The 14,816-nt window shown below is 39.8% G+C and overlaps 1 protein-coding gene across 1 annotated transcript in view; it reads left to right on the forward strand.

Annotated features, from left to right (window-relative positions):
* Positions 1-14,816, forward strand: part of NRG1 (neuregulin 1) — a 1,265,832-nt gene that overhangs the window by 821,922 nt on the left and 429,094 nt on the right. The window contains 1 exon segment of the mRNA XM_078676354.1: positions 8,970-9,037. Coding sequence (XP_078532480.1) covers positions 8,970-9,037 — 68 coding nt within the window.

The raw sequence follows: 14,816 nt of genomic DNA on the forward strand, positions 1-14,816 counted from the left end.
CGGGGGATTATGGCGAGAGCAGCGGAGCGGAGCTGGCGGGCGGGGGTGTAGAAGCTGAGTCGTCTGTTGAGGTATGCTGGTCCGGTGTTATGGAGGGCTTTGTGTGCGTGGATGAGGAGCTTGTAGGTTATCCTCTTGTTGACGGGGAGCCAGTGCAGGTCTCAGGTGGCGTGTGATCTGGCTTCAGCGGGGAGTGTCGAGGATCAGACGTTCAGAGGCGTTCTGGATGCGTTGCAGCCGTCTCAGGAGCTTGGCCGACGTTCCCGCGTAGAGGGCGTTTCCGTAGTCTAGCCTGCTGGTGACGAGGGCCTGGGTGACCGTTCTTCTAGTTTCTAACTCCTCTTCATTATGGGCTCTGCAGAGATTAAAGGCTCAACATCTAAGAAGGGGGCTAAAGTATTTCCAAGCAATCCAGTTGAGTTTGGATGCAGGAGAAATGTTGGAATGATGGAAAGAGAATATGGATGCATGCAATGGGGAAGCAATTCTTGGTGTAGTTCCGGATATGGTAATAAAATCAGATGCCAGTCTTCAAGGCTGGGTAGTGATATGTCGCCTAGAGCCAACCGTAGGGAAATGGTCTAGTCAGGAGAAGGAGATGCATATCAGTTATCTGGAGTTGTTAGCAGGGTAGTTTGCATTGAAGAGTTTTGTAAAGAACAGTGTAAAGTGCTGTGTTTTGCTGAAGATGGACAGTATGTTACTAGTAAGGTATGTGAATCGGTTGGGAGGTCCACGGTCCAAGGCTCTACCAGAATTGGTAAAGAACTTTTGCCATTTTTGCCTAGGTCAGAAAATTATAGTTCAAGCACAGCATATTCCGTGGCTCAGCAATTATGTGGCCGATTAGAATTCGAGATATCGCTGGGATTTGAGCGATTGGATGTTGAACAGGAAGTGTTTCAAATGAATATTTGTGTGAGCTAATTGAGTGCACAACTGAAAGTTTTTTTGCAGTTGAAAGCCAGATCAGAAGTGGGTGCATTGGAGGATTTCTGCAGAATTGGAGTCAGAAGCGCAATTATGCATTTCCCCCTTTCTCATTGATTCACAGGGTACTGATGAAGGTGAAAGATGAGCAGGCAGATCTGTTGTTGGTTGCCCACACACGAGTGATTTCCGGTTGTGATGATCTTGTTGGTGAACAATCCGGTGCTTTTAACAGGTTGTGTGAGATTGTTGATAAATCCAGCAGGAGAATGTCATGGTTTGGTTCAGAATGGTCAAATGCACCTGATGGCATGGATGATTCCAAGCCTGCATGGTAAGTGTCAGGATTATCAAACTCAAATGATTGTGTGAGATTGTTGATAAATCCAGCAGGAGAATATCATGGTTTGGTTCAGAATGGTCAGATGCAGCTGATGGCATGGATGATTCCAGGCATGCATGGCAAGTGTCAGGATTATCAAATTCAAACTCAGGTTGTGTGAGATTGTTGATAAATCCAGCAGGAGAATATCATGGTTTGGTTCAGAATGGTCAGATGCAGCTGATGGTATGGATGAATTCAGGCGTGCATGTCAAGTGTCAGGATTATCAAACTCAGGATTATCAAACTCATCAAGAGGTCTTGGTCTCTGGGTACCACAAAGGCATACAGACTGGTATGGAAAAGGTGTGTTTGTTGGTGTACTGAAAGGAATTTGGAACCCATTTCGGTACCTCTGGTGAGTGTGGTAAATTACTTAACAGAAGTGTTTTTAGGAGGAAAAGCATACCGTTCTGTGAATTTGAGTAGATAAACTATTTTGGCAGGTCATTTGTTGCTGTATGGGATTCCTTTAGGTCAGGTGCCCATTGTGAAACAATTGATTATAAGTGTGTGGTTGGAGGTTCCCCGGGACCGAAGTATACATCTTTATGGGATGTCGATGAGGAGTTAAATGAGTTGTCTGCATGAAATGACAATGAATGTTTGAACCTAAAGAATTCAATGGAGGCTCCTCCGCTATGGCGAGGAGCATCTCCCCCTTCCAGCAGCGTAAAGAAAATTAAAATAAAATTACAATAAACCATGATTTATTATCATTTTATTTGTGTCCCGGAGTCTTGAGGGCAGGGCCAGGCACTCAGGGGAAGCGGTATGCACTGTTATCAGTGTGCATGACAGTTTGACTGGTCGTCTCAGGCCAGCCAAACTGTCATGCGCACTTTGCAAGTTCTCCACGCAAGCTGCTTCACAGCTTGGGTGGAGAACATGGCCAGGCCCCCAGTCCCTGGCTAAGAGCCAAAAAAACAGAGCTGAGACCAATCGCGATGCTGCACTGCAGCTTTGTGATTGGCTCAGGGGAGTCTGGGTGCTTCCTGCTTCTGGCCCACGCAGAGCGACAGCGAGGAAGGACGACGAGAAGAGACGTGGCGGCAAGGAGGTAGGTTGAATTTGTTTTGTTTTTTTACTACCCCCGAACCATGCCAGCTGCCACTGAAAGGATATAACATTATTTTAAGATTAAAGGTTACTGTGTATCAGAGGTGTATCAGAGGTGAGGGCTTCAGAGGTCTCAAATAGGTGTTATGTGCTGGAAGGCATTTGCTTTTATATTAATAAAAGAACAAAATCCATGTCACAAACAATTTTTACCCAAATATACAGAGGAATAACAAGTTATGTGTGTGGTAAAATCTTTGAAGGAATATGAGAATAGAACTGAGACTCTCGGTTATTGATTTCATTTAGATTTGCACATAAGGCGGTGTCATGTCCAACTTTAGCAAGGTGTGTCAAACTGGTTATGTCAAAAGGAGGTGTAGATATTTCAAAGTATGGGCCACATTTGGTAAGAGGTGCTATGGCTTCAAAGACATATTTGGTGAGTGGCAGTCTTTCTAAGATTCTTGTGACAGCTGATTGTTCTTCCGATTCAGTTGTTAAAACGTTTTATTTTAAACCAATTGAAAGTGCATTTCTGAATATTGTTGCAAGACTGTAAGCATTCATAATATTGACCTCTGTGCGTTGGCAAAAATATTCAGATTTTCCACAGCTGGGTGGGAAGAAAATCATGATTTTATTACAGACACAGAGGCTAATATTATCCCTTCCAGATAACCCTCCCTTAATTGTTCTTTTGCATTTCAGAAAATATTTGGTGGAAACAGTTGGATCAGATTTGTTTGTAGCAAAAGAAGGAAGTGGGCTGCTTGCCTGGGACGTATATATTTATTAGAATGTTGAAAAAGTTTTAATTCTAAAAGTTTTGTTTCGATTAGTTGCTGCTGTGTGGGTGACAATAAAGAGATAAATGCTTAATATTAGCCTCTGTGTTTTTAATAAAATCATCATTTTCTTCCTACCCAGCTGTGGAAAATTTGAATTTTCCTGGGTAATCGTACCATTTGATAATACCAATAGATGGACCCATCTACTAGAAATCAGGAAGGTTTGCCTCACGATGGGTAATAATTTCACAGCCTATAAAAGTAATTACATATCTTTAGCAGCATATGAGAGTGGGGTGCCTGGGGATAAACAGATGTGTCCCGTCTGCAGATTGAAGAGAATATATTTTGCAGACTATTATTTGACGTGCCTCATTGTCCTCCACATTTTTTATTTTGTCTCCTCTCAGAAGAGATTGCACTTCTTCTATTAGTGTGTCAATAGCCTCAAGAGTAGAGTCAGGCTGAGGCTTCTCAGGGAAAACAGATACAGTTAGCTTAGAGTTTTTGGTCTTCTTCCCAAGCAAATTTTCCGTGGCCTTATGTTTACCCATATCTAATGCTCTTTTTGAGGCTAGGACAGTAGAATAAGAAAATGAGGTGTAATCACAGACTCCCAATGGGTAAAAGGGCCCCAAGCTAATAAAGGGCTCTAGCAGATTTTACGCTAGCCACCAATGTCAATGAGAGCAAAGCACAATTATCATCGGCTCCGTCAGAGGCGAAGAAAAAACAAACAAACAAAAAGACTAATGGCGCTTCAGCAGGATGACAAGCAAACAAGACTGGCAACAACTAAAGGAGGAGCTCCGTCCTCAATGCTAGATTTTGTCGGTACAAGCAGTTCCAGCCATCCAATTGTAACAGTGACTCTCCCACAATGACTGACTGGCAAACAGACTAGCACTTAGGAGGGAGAAGGTAAGTTGCTTATCAAGTGTGCTGCGATGATGCGGGCGGTCACGTCCCCTTGGGGGAATGTTTGCGTCGTCAGCATTCCGTCCATCATTTGTTTGCTGTAACACTTTTCGCCCTAAGTGGGATGGGTATGCCCAGGTGTCGGTCCCTTGCTCACTGTGCTACTGGATTCAAGCTAGCCTGGCTGAAGAAGGGTGACATATCCTGAAACCGGTACCAGGATGCTTGTTTTCAGTTCAGGGAGGACCCGGCCGGGTAGTTCGGTCTGACTGATTTGCATGTGGCTGGGTCTAAACTGTGGTGGCGTAGTGGGCAAAAGAACAATGGATTTACCCAGATCTTTTGACTGGGGGAGAATATTTGCATTGTCAGCATTCTGTCCATCATTTGTTTGCTGTAACACTTTTCGCCCTAAGTGGGATGGGTATGCTCAGGTGTCGGTCCCTTGCTCACTGTGCTACTGGATTCAAGCTAGCCTGGCTGAAGAAGGGTGACATACCCTGAAACCGGTACCAGGATGCTTGTTTTCAGTTCAGGGAGGACCCGGCCGGGTAGTTCGGTCTGACTGATTTGCATGTGGCTGGGTCTAAACTGTGGTGGCGTAGTGGGCAAAAGAACAATGGATTTACCCAGATCTTTTGACTGGGGGAGAATATTTGCATTGTCAGCATTCTGTCCATCATTTGTTTGTTGTAACACTTTTCGCCCTAAGTGGGATGGGTATGCCCAGACTTGGATCCCTTGCTCACTGTGCCACTGGATTCAAGCTAGCCTGGCTGAAGAAGGTTGACATACCCTGAAACTGGTCCCAGGATGCTTGTTTCCGGTCCAGGGAGGACCTGGCCTGGCCGTTCGGTCTGGACTGTTCCATGGTGCACAGGGTCAAGACTGATTTGTATATGGCTGGGCCCAAACTGGGGCGACATAGTGGGCAAAAGAACGATGGTTTAACCCATATCTTTTGACTGGGGGAGAATGTTTGCATTGTCAGCATTCTGTCCATCATTTGTTTCTGTAACACTTTTCGCCCTAAGTGGGATGGGTATGCCCAGACTTGGGTCCCTTGCTCACTGTGCCACTGGATTCAAGCTAGCCTGGCTGAAGAAGGGTGACATACCCTGAAACTGGTCCCAGGATGCTTGTTTCCGGTCCAGGGAGGACCTGGCCTGGCCCTTCGGTCTGGACTGTTCCCATGGTGCACAGGGTCAAGACTGATTTGCATATGGCTGGGCCCAAACTGGGGTGACATAGTGGGCAAAAGAACGATGGATTTAACCCAGATCTTTTGACTGGGGGAGAATGTTTGCATTGTCCGCATTCTGTCCATCATTTCGTTGCTGTAACACTTTTCGCCTTAAGTGGAATGGGTATGCCCAGACGTGGGTCCCTTGCTCACTGTGCTACTGGATTCAAGCTAGCCTGGCTGAAGAAGTGTGACATCCCCTGAAAACGGTCCCAGGATGCTTGTTTCCGGTCCAGGGAGGACCTGGTTTGGCAGTTCGGTCTGGACTGTTCCCATGGGGCACAGGGTCAAGACTGATTTGCATATGGCTGGGCCCAAACTGGGGTGACATAGTGGGCACAAGAACGATGGATTTAACCCAGATCCTTTGACTGGGGGAGAATATTTGCATTGTCAGCATTCTGTCCATCATTTTGTTGCTGTAACACTTTTCGCCTTAAGTGGAATGGGTATGCCCAGACGTGGGTCCCTTGCTCACTGGGCTACTGGATTCAAGCTAGCCTGGCTGAAGAAGTGTGACATCCCCTGAAACCGGTCCCAGGATGCTTGTTTCTGGTCCAGGGAGAACCTGGTCTGGCCGTTCGGTCTAGACTGTTCCCATGGGGCATAGGGTTAAGACTGATTTGCATATGGCTGTGTCCAAACTGGGGTGGCGTAGTGGGCAAAAGAACGATGGATTTAACCCAGATATTTTGACTGGGGTAGAATGTTTGCATTGTCAGCATTCCGTCCATCATTTGTTTGCTGTAACACGTCCCCTTCCAGCAGCAGTCAAGCGGTTGTGGGGCAGGGAGTCCCGAGATGCACAGAATGCCATGAAGAGTTGGTCCTGGGCTCTCTTCTAGACAGAATAAACCTAGCTCTTGTCCTGCTATGGATTTCCATCTGGTCCAGCCCTATAGCTCAACTGAATCAAGTTGCTGTACAACTCTGTTTAAAGTGGAATGATGCTAATAAGATCCTTTGGTTAGGCTTTATCGCAATCTTATTCTGACTTTCCAGAACTGTATTTTATTCGATGAAAACATTAGGAAGAGTGATAAAGTCTGCATACCCAAGAGGGAAGAAAAACCACCCCTTAAGGAGACTGATGAGGTTGGTAAGGAAACAGTAAGATCTTAATGTTCTTAATAAATCAGTTGTAATCTTGTTTCAGTTGGGTCAGGATTGTATATATGAGCGTTATGTAACCCTGTAACTAAATATAGCTAGATGTATTTACGGCATTTTAAAACATGCTCTTTTGTTTCCGAAAGCCTGAACATTTTCTGTTAACACACACACTAACACACACGCACACGCACGCAGACAGACACACACCTTCCTTTGCCCGTGTGATAAGTACTCCTCACAAACTATGCTGTATTTTATGATCTTTTGTAGCTTTTATAAAGCTGCTCTCGTACAGCGTCTCATTACGCTGTTGAAATGCTTTCAATTTTCAAACCCCAGGGCGGTTTTTTTAAGTTTGCATTCTAATGTACTTTAACTTTAACTATTGCTGCGAAAACGAGATCTGTTGTGCAGACATAATTATTTTATCGATGTTTTAATGATTCAATTTGTGCATATTTTTATGAATACATTTTTATGGTAATTGTATGTTAAAATAAGCTGAATTTCATTGATTGGTTGACTGCTTTGATGTAGTTAATATTCCTAAATTCAAAACTCATTACAGTGTTTTGCAATAACAGCTGTAGCCCAACATATGAACACGTACATTTCTTACATTTAAGGTAACACCATCTGCTATCCATAGCTTTTGCCATAGTACATCATCAAGTCTTGTCCTTAGGTGTTGGTGAAATGTTTTGTGGCGAAACCCATATTTTGTTTTTAACTGTGGTGTAAAATCAAGGTTGCCTCGCAATTTATAAAAAAAACAAAAAAAACAAAGCTGTCACAATCGCTTTCATTAGCACATCAGCACTGCTAAGAACTGGACATAGAGAAATAATGTAATAATAATGAAACTGCCTAGACCTTTATCAGTGCTCCTGAAAGATACTTCCCTAGCAAGGGGCCTTTGAGCTGCGTGAATCAGCTGGAAGGTCAAAGCCCTTCTGGTATTCCAGGAGGCTGGCGACGCGGCACAAAGGCTTCCCTGCTGGGGAAATTGCTGTCAGGAGCACTGTGAGGAGTCACTACAGTCTCCGTTCAAACATCAATATTGCAGCATAAGCATACAAACCGTGGATATGCTAACAGATCTGCACATCTATAAATCAGTAATTCATGTATTGACAATCTTTTTAAAGCTCATTGGTTTCCAAGGGTGCTCCCATTGTGCCACAATACCCACCCACCTTAGGTGTAAGTCCATTAGACCTGCATAAGCAGTCTAGAACAAAATATCCTACATATGCACCAAAGCACACGAAAACACTGTTACTTTTATCGTCAATCAGTAGTACCACGAAGAAACAACACCAATTTTTGAAGTTGGCAAATTTTCAATCAATAATCCACAGAGGTTGATGTATCAGGTCACTCTATTTTATTCCATTTAATAGAAAAAAGAAGACGGCAGCCGACGCACGTTTCATCCTCTTGGACCTTCTCAAGGCTGCAAAATTACATATACAAACAATTTGCATCCTATGGTTTTTATAAAAGGATTACAAAAAAGTTAAAAACTACCTCAATCACAAAGAAAGTGAGTGAACAGAAACAACCAAATGTTGATATAATTAAAAGAAAGAGATGAAGAAAACACTTCTGGTGATGTACAGTGCCCTATAGAACACCCATGCAAATGACATCCCATTTGCAGGGTGAACAAATAAGATTTATGTGTGCTCTCCGTGCAATTTATCATCCAGTTTGTGAAGGGGAAGTGTTATGTAGAAATGGGCTGTGTTATTTTACCCATCCATTAGATAAAAACCATGTTACAGTGAAGGTGTATAACACATGAAAATGTGCCTCTCCTTTCAAGGTTTTAGAAGGCAGTCCTTTCTGAAATATGGCATGAATGGTTTATAAGTAATATTCCAATGAATGAGTTCTATATCTACCTCTCTTGATTCTGTATATAGAGAAGGAGACACAAATGGGGGAGGAAAGGAATAAATATATCTCTTTATTTACACAGACTACACCACTAATCTAATGCTTAGTTGGGGAACGCGTGAGTTAGAGCATCTTCCCCTGTATTCACAATCATAGCTTACCGATAGCAAAAGACTCCCGAACTGCCACGTGTGTGTTGCGGTTATTACCATTCCATTACGAACGTGATTGACCGTTTCAAATCAATATTGAGACAAGCACCCTTTCAAAAACCATCTTTCTCACTAGCACTACCTTTTCACTGATTAAACAAATGTGCTCACAGTTTTCAGGAGGATATTTTGAGTTGTTATCCTTTAGTGCCGCATTTCTCAAAAGAAGCAGTTTGTAAATGGTTATTCCCCGTGAAGTGTATTGGTTTATCGAATAACTTAAATATTAGAATACTACTCATTTGTATAATGTTCCTGTATGTTGTATTTTGCACATTAAAGCTACATGTTTTCAAATGAAAAGGCAATCCCTTTTAAGACTGTTGGGCATAAACTTAATTACCACAGGGAGTGCAGGTAACAGCCTTGTTGCTTCCGTAGTTATGACTTGTGTTGCTTATTACATTTTTGCCCTTTAGGTGCCAGCAAGGATTCGCTGGAGCAAGATGTCTCGAGACTGTTCCCTTGAGAGTCATAGCCACAGAAAGTATGTCAACATAATGTGATCTTTCCTTTCTTCCCCTGACTTGCAGCAAAAGAAAACTCTGCTACTTGGAGTCTTCATGGTTCAGTTGTGACTGTTTAACTTCTCTAGTTCTAACATGGCATAAACTCAAAGTATATTTCCATTTGCTCATTTACTTTGTTGTTTGATTCCTTTTAGAATTATTTTTCTAAATTCAGTGAAAATGTACGTTTAGTCAAAAATGTAATCTGAGTAAGTAGTGCTAATGCCCTTTCTCTGTTGTTTTCATTGAGTCTCTATGTAGGTGGACGTACATCTATCGTCTCAATGTTATGCAATCAAGCAAATGGGAAGGGTGGTGCATTTAATGCCGGGCCATATTACAGAAAATAAAAATAGTCATGAAAACCTGCAATTCACAGAGTCACAAACGTATTACTGTTGGCCTTTAGGCAGTTAGCGGTTTGCAGAATCCCCCATTTGATGACATTTTAAGCCATGTTGACAACCTGAGTCAAGATCCAGTCACTGCCATGAACTCGCCAAGTGCAAAACGTTTACACTGGAAGAAACCTCTTTCTTTGCATTTATTCAACTCTTCTCTTTTCTCTGTTTTTCTCTACCTTTTTTGTCTTTCCTCTCAGGTGCCCAAATGAGTTTACTGGTGATCGCTGCCAAAACTACGTAATGGCCAGCTTCTACAGTACGTCTACTTCCTTTCTGTCTGTGCCTGAATGGGAGCATGTGCAGTCAGTGCCACTGTCTTATTGCTGCATCTTTTCTCAGTCTTCAGCTTATCTGGATGTGTCTTTGTTTCCTACTAGGTCTTCTCCTGATTGCCACTGTCTGTAGCATGAAAAATTAATATTATAACAATGATTATTTTTGTAATCCTCTTGCTGTTTAGTTGCTGTTAATGTTTGTGTGTATTCAGCATGCAAGGTTTAGATGGGAACAGCAAAAATGAGAAATTAGAGCATCTTTAAACTTGACAAGACAATGGTTTCTGTATGAAGAACACTAGCCCTGGATTATTTTCTTAAGATTGTTGTCACTTTAGTGCCTTGGGTTGCTAGCTGACTTATCTGTAGGAATAGGAAATACATTGTCCTAATGAGAGGCACGTTGAAATGACAGAGGCTTCAAGATATGGACTTGGAGCACATAGTCCTCCAGTCTAATACTGGTGTTTCTTGTAAGGAATATTGTTAATAAGTAAAAAGTAGTTGAATACATAGAACCAATTATAGCAAGATGCCTAATTGATGCATAAAGACATCAAGAAGAATTTTAGACAAGTATCCCCTTGATTATCGAAATGTGTGAAAATATTTCTGGGGCGATTGTAGCCATAATAAATAGCATACAGGGAACAGGACACAAAACATGTTTATGGTATTAATCTGAACAACTCTAATGCCTGAACACATTGCAGAGATCTTCCTTGTTTTGTTTACAGTTAGAAATGGAACTGACATTTAACTTTTGTTGGTATTCCTGGTCACCAATACAATTGTTAGACTTAATGAGAAGGATCGTGTATGAACAGGGGTGATATTTTGGCTTTACTAAGTGACCTTAGCCATATGTATAGGCCCTTGGAGTATATACATCACTCTTATAAGTTATATTTGTCTATTCATTCATTCTATTCATTGTATAAAATATTGTGTGATACATTTCACTGAAATTATAATATGAATATGTAGACCCCTGAGTTTCTGCGTTTTAGTTTGCTGTGCCAAGTTAAGAAGATAATCAATCACAATTAACACGTTAATATCAAATTGTATTAATCAGGTTAACAATAGAACTATGTTTTACACCTAATTGTCCAAAGTATGGTAAAGGATGTTATGACAGGTTCCTATTTCCAGCACATCGTTACAGGACCTAGACTATGTAGTAACAGTCTACTGGCAAATGATTGCTTTGCAGAAGTTCCATATGTAATGTAAAACAAGGAGGAACATTAGGCCAAAATAAATACCGTAGTTTCTAACAATTGTACACATAAGTGTAAGCAATGGTAATTGAATTTGAGTTGAGAATAAATGCCATCACTGCAGCATTACATTAGAAGCAGGTTCCCAACGCATACTGCCAATTTGCGGGGCTTAACCTCAAACCTCTCAGTTGTTGGAATAAGTGAGGGAGAAGAGAATAAATAATTAACTTAAAATGTAGGGTTCTCCACCCACGTGCAACATCTATAGACACATCACTGCTTTTGGGGTTCATGTGCATTACCAATCCGGAACAGTTAAGCACATATTTTTCTCTGTGTACACATTCCTAGTTCCTAGCTACCCCGTGGTGACTATATAAGAAAACATTGGAGAGAAAATTATTGTAAAAGAAACCAAAATAACTAACTAAAAGAAGTAATTGCTGCCAAAACATCAGAAGTAAGAGTAAACAATATATGATAAAATATATGATACAAGTTAAAAAAAAAATGTCTCCTTGAGTGGTGCAGTTTGTTTGAAAACTAAACTCTCAGATCATTGATGCTTCCAGTGCTAGCTGGACACCATGACTGGTAATGGTAACTAACATTTCATCTGAGGAATATGATTGTGAAAGGCCCAGGTTTTCAGTGCTAGCATATCATGTATCACCAAGAGCAGTCTGAGACCTTGTTCCCTCAAGTAATATACTTACTTGGAAATGGCTGAAACAAGAAAGTAAGTCTTCTCGGACAGAGATAGGAAAAACCTCAATAATGTTATACTTGCTCCGCTCAAAAATGGATTAAAAGTAGCTCTATCTTCAATTTATAAACATCTGTTGTCAGTATGATTCTTAGCAGTTTTCACTGGAGTTAGAATCATATAATGAAACCATACAATAACTTTGCAAAACATGCACATTTAGTTAAAAAAAATCTCCTATTAACTTATATTTATGTGTGTACTTTTCAGAAGTATGCTTCCTTATACCCATGAAGGTGCTTTAAGAAGTAGTGTTTCTCAAACAAGCAAAACATCTGTGGGATGCACATTTATATTTAAAAATATGCAATCAGTTAGAAAGCAATTAAGTGACAGAAATTTACATAACCAAACCAAACGTGAACAAAACGCCGACTGTAACGGGTTTCAGCTGTCAAAAAATAGAGGTACAATTTAACAGAAATGTTTTCCAGTAAAATTGAATTGAAATCAAGTTCAGTTATTTTATAGGAGATATACAGCAGATTATACCTTACAGTTAGAGTTTTGTGAATAGAGTATATCAGGGCATTAAGTTGGAATATATCTTTAATCACCTTGGGCATCAAGACTTGCATGTCTCATTAATGTGCATGTGTTAAACCTCTGTAATATATTCAGAACATTTATTGAGCCAAATGGTTAATTATGAATCTTTGCCTACTGGCACAGAAATATTGTATTTGTTGTTTCTTTTGTATTAAGGAAAGGCTACATCTGATTCATCTGGCATTGGAACCAATCCTTGATTTATGGGAGGGTCATCTTTATATATTTTCAATACATTAGCCAAGTGGTGAAAGTTATGCAACCTAAACAACTAATTAGCAAAAAATGTAGTTACAGTTGCAGAGTGATGGCAGATCTCTCAAACCATGGCTACAGGCATGGGCTCAACATTATAATGTACTTTTCGCCATACTGCTAAAAATTGTTTCTGATCAGCACACCAAGGAGACTAGAGAATCCAGAGGCTGGTGTAGATATCAGAAATGGCAATGATTGGTTTGAAACACTAAAACACTAAAACCATATCTCTGTGAAACAAACCATTTTTTTTGCATTATAACACATTTAGACATATTTCTAAAACATATTCTATATATTTCTTGTATTCAACATGTGTAATGTGCTATAACATGACATTGGAACCTGCTTCAATAGTGGCTCTTGCAGGACACCATAAATAATTTTAAGAGGTTTCAGGGTGAATAATATGGTACCAATTATATTACAACCATATAGATAAACAAAGACACCCCAATTGCATCTTTTAAACTTGCTAATTTAATTGTATTGTTCATTAGAGCCTTTGTGAGAAGCTCTTCGAGCTATTGTAACCACCACATGGGATTTTTAAAAAATCCTATTCCTTTGCTCAGGAAAATATTTTCTTTATATTCTTTGTTGCTTTGTAGATACGCAAACACCCACTACCTATCAACTGTGCATTTCCAAAACAGTACATTTAATTAATTGTCTATCTTAAAATCAAACCTGTGTTTCAGTGCAATATGTCAATATTTAATATGGCATGTTGAAAACCTACATATACCCATTGGCAATATATATTCAATTTTTTCATTAGCAGACGTTCCACAACACAAATCCATAACTTCTGCTGTCCTTTGTTGACAGCCATCCACCAAGAGCTCGTTAACAGAACATACAATGTGTCTACAAATTTGTTTGATCACTTTTAGACTTGATTCATTATTGCTGTAAATCGGATTTATAGTAATTAGTGGTACAATATTGAAGCGTGTGCAGTCATATGATGCATTCAGGCCTTATTTATCTATATTTTCTAAATATTATGTGGATCCTCTGAAATAAATTGCAAAGTTTGTTAGACATTGTTTTGCTGTAGAAATGTATTCTAAGAAACTGAGGATAAATATATTTTTGAATTAAAAAACCTTAGTGAACAAAAAATCTAAATAATAACTCAAGTTAGACCGATATGTCCAAAATGTTAAGGTATGCATTTTAATTGAAAAACAAATTATTACTTTTATTGTTATTTTCAGGCATGCAATAATTTCCCTAATTGGTCTTTTTTGCTGTGGTGTTCTAAATTTAACTGGAAGTATGTAAACAGGTACCCTATTTTTCAACAACGTGCAGTTAATTTCTTGTTGTTATATTTCTTAAAAGTAGTAAAAGGGATGAGTATGTTAGATTCTAGTTTCAGTAAACTAAACCAACATATCTGCTGATTCCATACCAAAGTAAGCCTGATTGTTTATACAGTAGATTATTATTTTGGAATAAAATTCATAAAAAGTGAAACTCACAATAACGTTATGCATTATAAAGTCACAAAAGTCTGTCAGTTAATTGTAATGCAAATATGCAACTTTAAAACATCAAATGAATAATATATCCCTAATGTCAGTAAAAGTTTTAGGACATCCGTTCCCAGAGGCACAAAATGATGAAAATGTTTACTGCAGTCTTCTTCTTTCAGTTTCCTTGACATAACTCTCAAGACTCTTCTAAAGAAGTCGGAGGGTGCCCACCTCACTCTTGTCTCTAAGCTAGCAAGTTTGTGTCCAGTTCTTGATAGACTTTTTTTCTACAGCCATAAATATATCTGACAGAAAAATATAATGTTTCTTCACAATACTGATGTGGCAGAAACCTTCAAACAGCTTTCTTTACTCTTTCCCCATATTTATTGCCAGTTGTAGTTAGAAGAACCTAAATCTACCTAGGCAATTTAGTCTTCAGATTACCAAACACTTGTAAAGTAGACACAGTTCCAGGGGTAAAGATTTTATGTCTAAAAAGGCTTAAACATGTAAGTTATTTTGTACCTTTCACATCTTTATGGGTTACCATGACACATTTTTTTCTCAAGAAGGCATCAGTAACAGTAAGGGAAAGACATACCAATCTCTGAGACCAATTTTATAATTTCTTATTCCTGAACATTAAGAGACAGCCAATAAAAGGAGAATATTTTGTCGACATACAAGTTTTAATGAGCATGGCAAAAGGACAGATCTGGGCAATAATTAAAAAGTGCTACTAAGAAGTGCAGTAAGGAGCATGTTGCATAGAAAGTAAATCAACATTATATT

Source organism: Lissotriton helveticus, chromosome 2_1, assembly GCF_964261635.1.
Source record: "Lissotriton helveticus chromosome 2_1, aLisHel1.1, whole genome shotgun sequence".
In the NCBI taxonomy this organism is placed as follows: Eukaryota; Metazoa; Chordata; class Amphibia; order Caudata; family Salamandridae; genus Lissotriton; species Lissotriton helveticus.